Here is a 2688-nt window from a genome sequence, read left to right as displayed (position 1 = left end):
TCTATCACCCTTCATTTTTTACAGTGTAGATAATGAAAAGTTCAGTCCAGTGACATACGAGTCTACAACATTTCATTCATTCATTCATTTTTTCACTGTTATCATATTTCGAAAGAGCAGACTTCACGAACTTCATCACTCTCATCTTCATTTCACTACAGTGAACTGAAACTTCAATGTATGTGCATTACGAGACTGTAGGAATTTAAGTTGATGGAACTTCATTCAGCTCTGTGGGTCACATGACCAATACTCCCAAACACCAAAACATCAGTTCAGGATATCACAAATGGGACCATCAACACAACATCTACAAATGTAAACAAAGATAAATCAATACTAATGTATCATCATTCGTTTATTGTGGAAAGATGTTCCCCTACATGTTTCAAACTTCAAGAGGTCATCATAAATAATGCTGCAGAATCGTTTACACATTCTCAATCAGTTTCATTAACTATGCACTACTACACTTCAAAAATTGAAGCAAACACTAAACTGTGGGAGATCATGTCATATCTGTTTGCTCTTAACCAGACAGGGGCTTGTATGGATCAGCAATCAGTAGTAAACAAATGCGGAATGCACTGACCTTTTGTAGTGTGGGGTGCAATTGATTTCCCTAATCAGTTGGAAATGTTAGCACCTGCAATAACTCACAGCACTCTACAAACACACAGCATGCAACAGAGAGAAAACTGTGTCATGAGCAGCAAGCTACAACTCACATACTGGTCTCTTAGTTCAAACCGACCTCTACTGCTCTATGATGTAATACACCCATCACTATGTGCCACTCGATGTGTCTCCATATGGCTCTGATGAGCAAACAGCTTATTACACACCACACAGCTCTATGCCTGCTCACCAGTATGTATGCGCAGATGCTTCCTCAGACTACTCTTATCAATGTATGATTTATTACACACATCACAGCAAAATGGCCGCTCACCACTATGCAGCCGTTGATGTACTTTCAGATTAGTCCGCCGACTGAATGACTTATTACACACGTTACAGCAAAACGGCCGCTCACCACTGTGTAGCTGTTGATGTGTCTTCAGATGGCCCCGATGACTGAATGACTTATTACACACGTTACAGCAGAACGGCCGCTCTCCACTATGTATGAGTAGGTGCATCCTCAGATTACTCCGATTACTGAATGATTTATTACACACATCGCAGCAAATTCGTCGCTCACCACTATGTATGAGTTGATGTACTTTCAGACTACTCCTACCACTGTATGATTTATTACACACATCGCACCAAAATGGCCGCTCACCACTATGTAGCCATTGATGTTCTTTCAGTCTACCCTTATGACCGAATGACTTATTACACACGTTACAGCAAAACAGCCGCTCACCACTGTGTATGTGTTGATGTCTCTTCAGACTACCCAGGAGAATGAATGACTTATTACACACGTTACAGCAAAACGGCTGCTCACCGCCATGTAGCCGTTGATGTACTTTCAGATAACTCCCCCGACTGAATGACTTATTACACACGTTACAGCAGAACGGCCGCTCACCACTGTGTATGTGTTGATGTCTCTTCAGACTACCCAGGAGAATGAATGACTTATTACACACGTTACAGCAAAACGGCCGTTCACCACTGTGTATGTGCAGATGCGTCCTCAGACTACTACTATCACTGAATGATTTATTACACACATCGCAGCAAAATGGCCGCTCACCACTATGTATGCGCAGGTGCCTCCTCAGATTACTCTTATTATTGTATGATTTATTGCACACATCGCAGCAAAACGGCCACTCACCACTATGTACGCACAGATGCTTCCTCAGACTACTCCTATCATTGTATGATTTACTACACACATCACAGCAAAATGGCCTCTCCCCACTGTGTATGCGATCATGTCTCTTCAGCTGGCTGCGACAAGGGAATGACTTATTCCCCACACCACAGCAAAATGGCCTCTCCCTACTATGTATGTGTTGATGTGTGTTGCACTGATGAGCCCTCAGATTACACTGTTGAGTGAATGATTTATCACACTCATCACAGGAATATCGCCGCTCCGCACTCCATACAGGTTGAAGTTCGTTCACAGTACTCTGCAAAACAAGGGGAAATAACATGAAAAACCCTCCCACGAAGAGAAATCATTTTGAAACTCATGACCACAGAGAGTTTAAAGGGGTAGGAGTAGGAGGGCAGAGAGGGGGGGAAAAGACAGAGAGAGCAGGGGTGTGTGCATTCGTGGGTGTCTATTAGCATGTATGGGTGACTGAGTGAATAAAAGTCAAGCTACAATACTACTGTATAATAAATTACAGAATTAAAAGGTATTATGCATTTGTCACCATCATGGCTCTAGATCCCTGTGTTGGACTGTGGCAACTTTTTCAGTATCTTGAGCCTAAGCACAGTCGGTAGGACTCCTTGGACAGGGGATCAGCCAATAGCAAGGCCACTACCTACACAGGACAAACACAAATACGAATCTCTATAATGGTCTGGATAGCATATCAAAATGAAACAATAATAAATGCTAAATTTGATCTGTTTCATTCTGGTCCATCACACTAACAAATTACAAAAACAAAACAACTCCGTCCAGCGACTATTGAAGTTTTTAAAAACAACACAGCACGCCACGAACAAACACAGGACGATTCCAAGAATCTCCTCAATATAGACAGGCGGCAC

General features: G+C 42.3%; 1 protein-coding gene across 2 annotated transcripts in view; it reads right to left on the bottom strand.

Annotated features, from left to right (window-relative positions):
* Positions 1 to 340: 340 nt before the first annotated feature.
* LOC117283135 (zinc finger protein 271-like) overlaps positions 341 to 2688 on the bottom strand; it is a 3529-nt gene continuing 1181 nt past the window's right edge. The window contains exons 1-2 of one of the 2 annotated variants that reach the window (XM_033755695.1): positions 2343 to 2568; positions 341 to 2093 (exon numbers count right to left, since the gene is read on the bottom strand). In XM_033755695.1, the coding sequence (XP_033611586.1) occupies positions 855 to 2093; positions 2343 to 2348 (1245 nt within the window). In that variant the 5' untranslated portion in view covers positions 2349 to 2568 and the 3' untranslated portion in view covers positions 341 to 854. Of the gene's footprint in view, positions 2094 to 2342; positions 2569 to 2688 lie in introns of those variants that run through there. The other variant, XR_004514157.1, reaches the window with a different exon arrangement.

The sequence above is a fragment of the Cryptotermes secundus genome, unplaced genomic scaffold (genome assembly GCF_002891405.2).
Source record: "Cryptotermes secundus unplaced genomic scaffold, Csec_1.0 scaffold1409, whole genome shotgun sequence".
NCBI classification, from domain to species: domain Eukaryota; kingdom Metazoa; phylum Arthropoda; class Insecta; order Blattodea; family Kalotermitidae; genus Cryptotermes; species Cryptotermes secundus.
The sequence above is the reverse complement of the archived record's forward strand: the minus strand, read 5'-3'. Positions and strand labels throughout refer to the sequence as shown.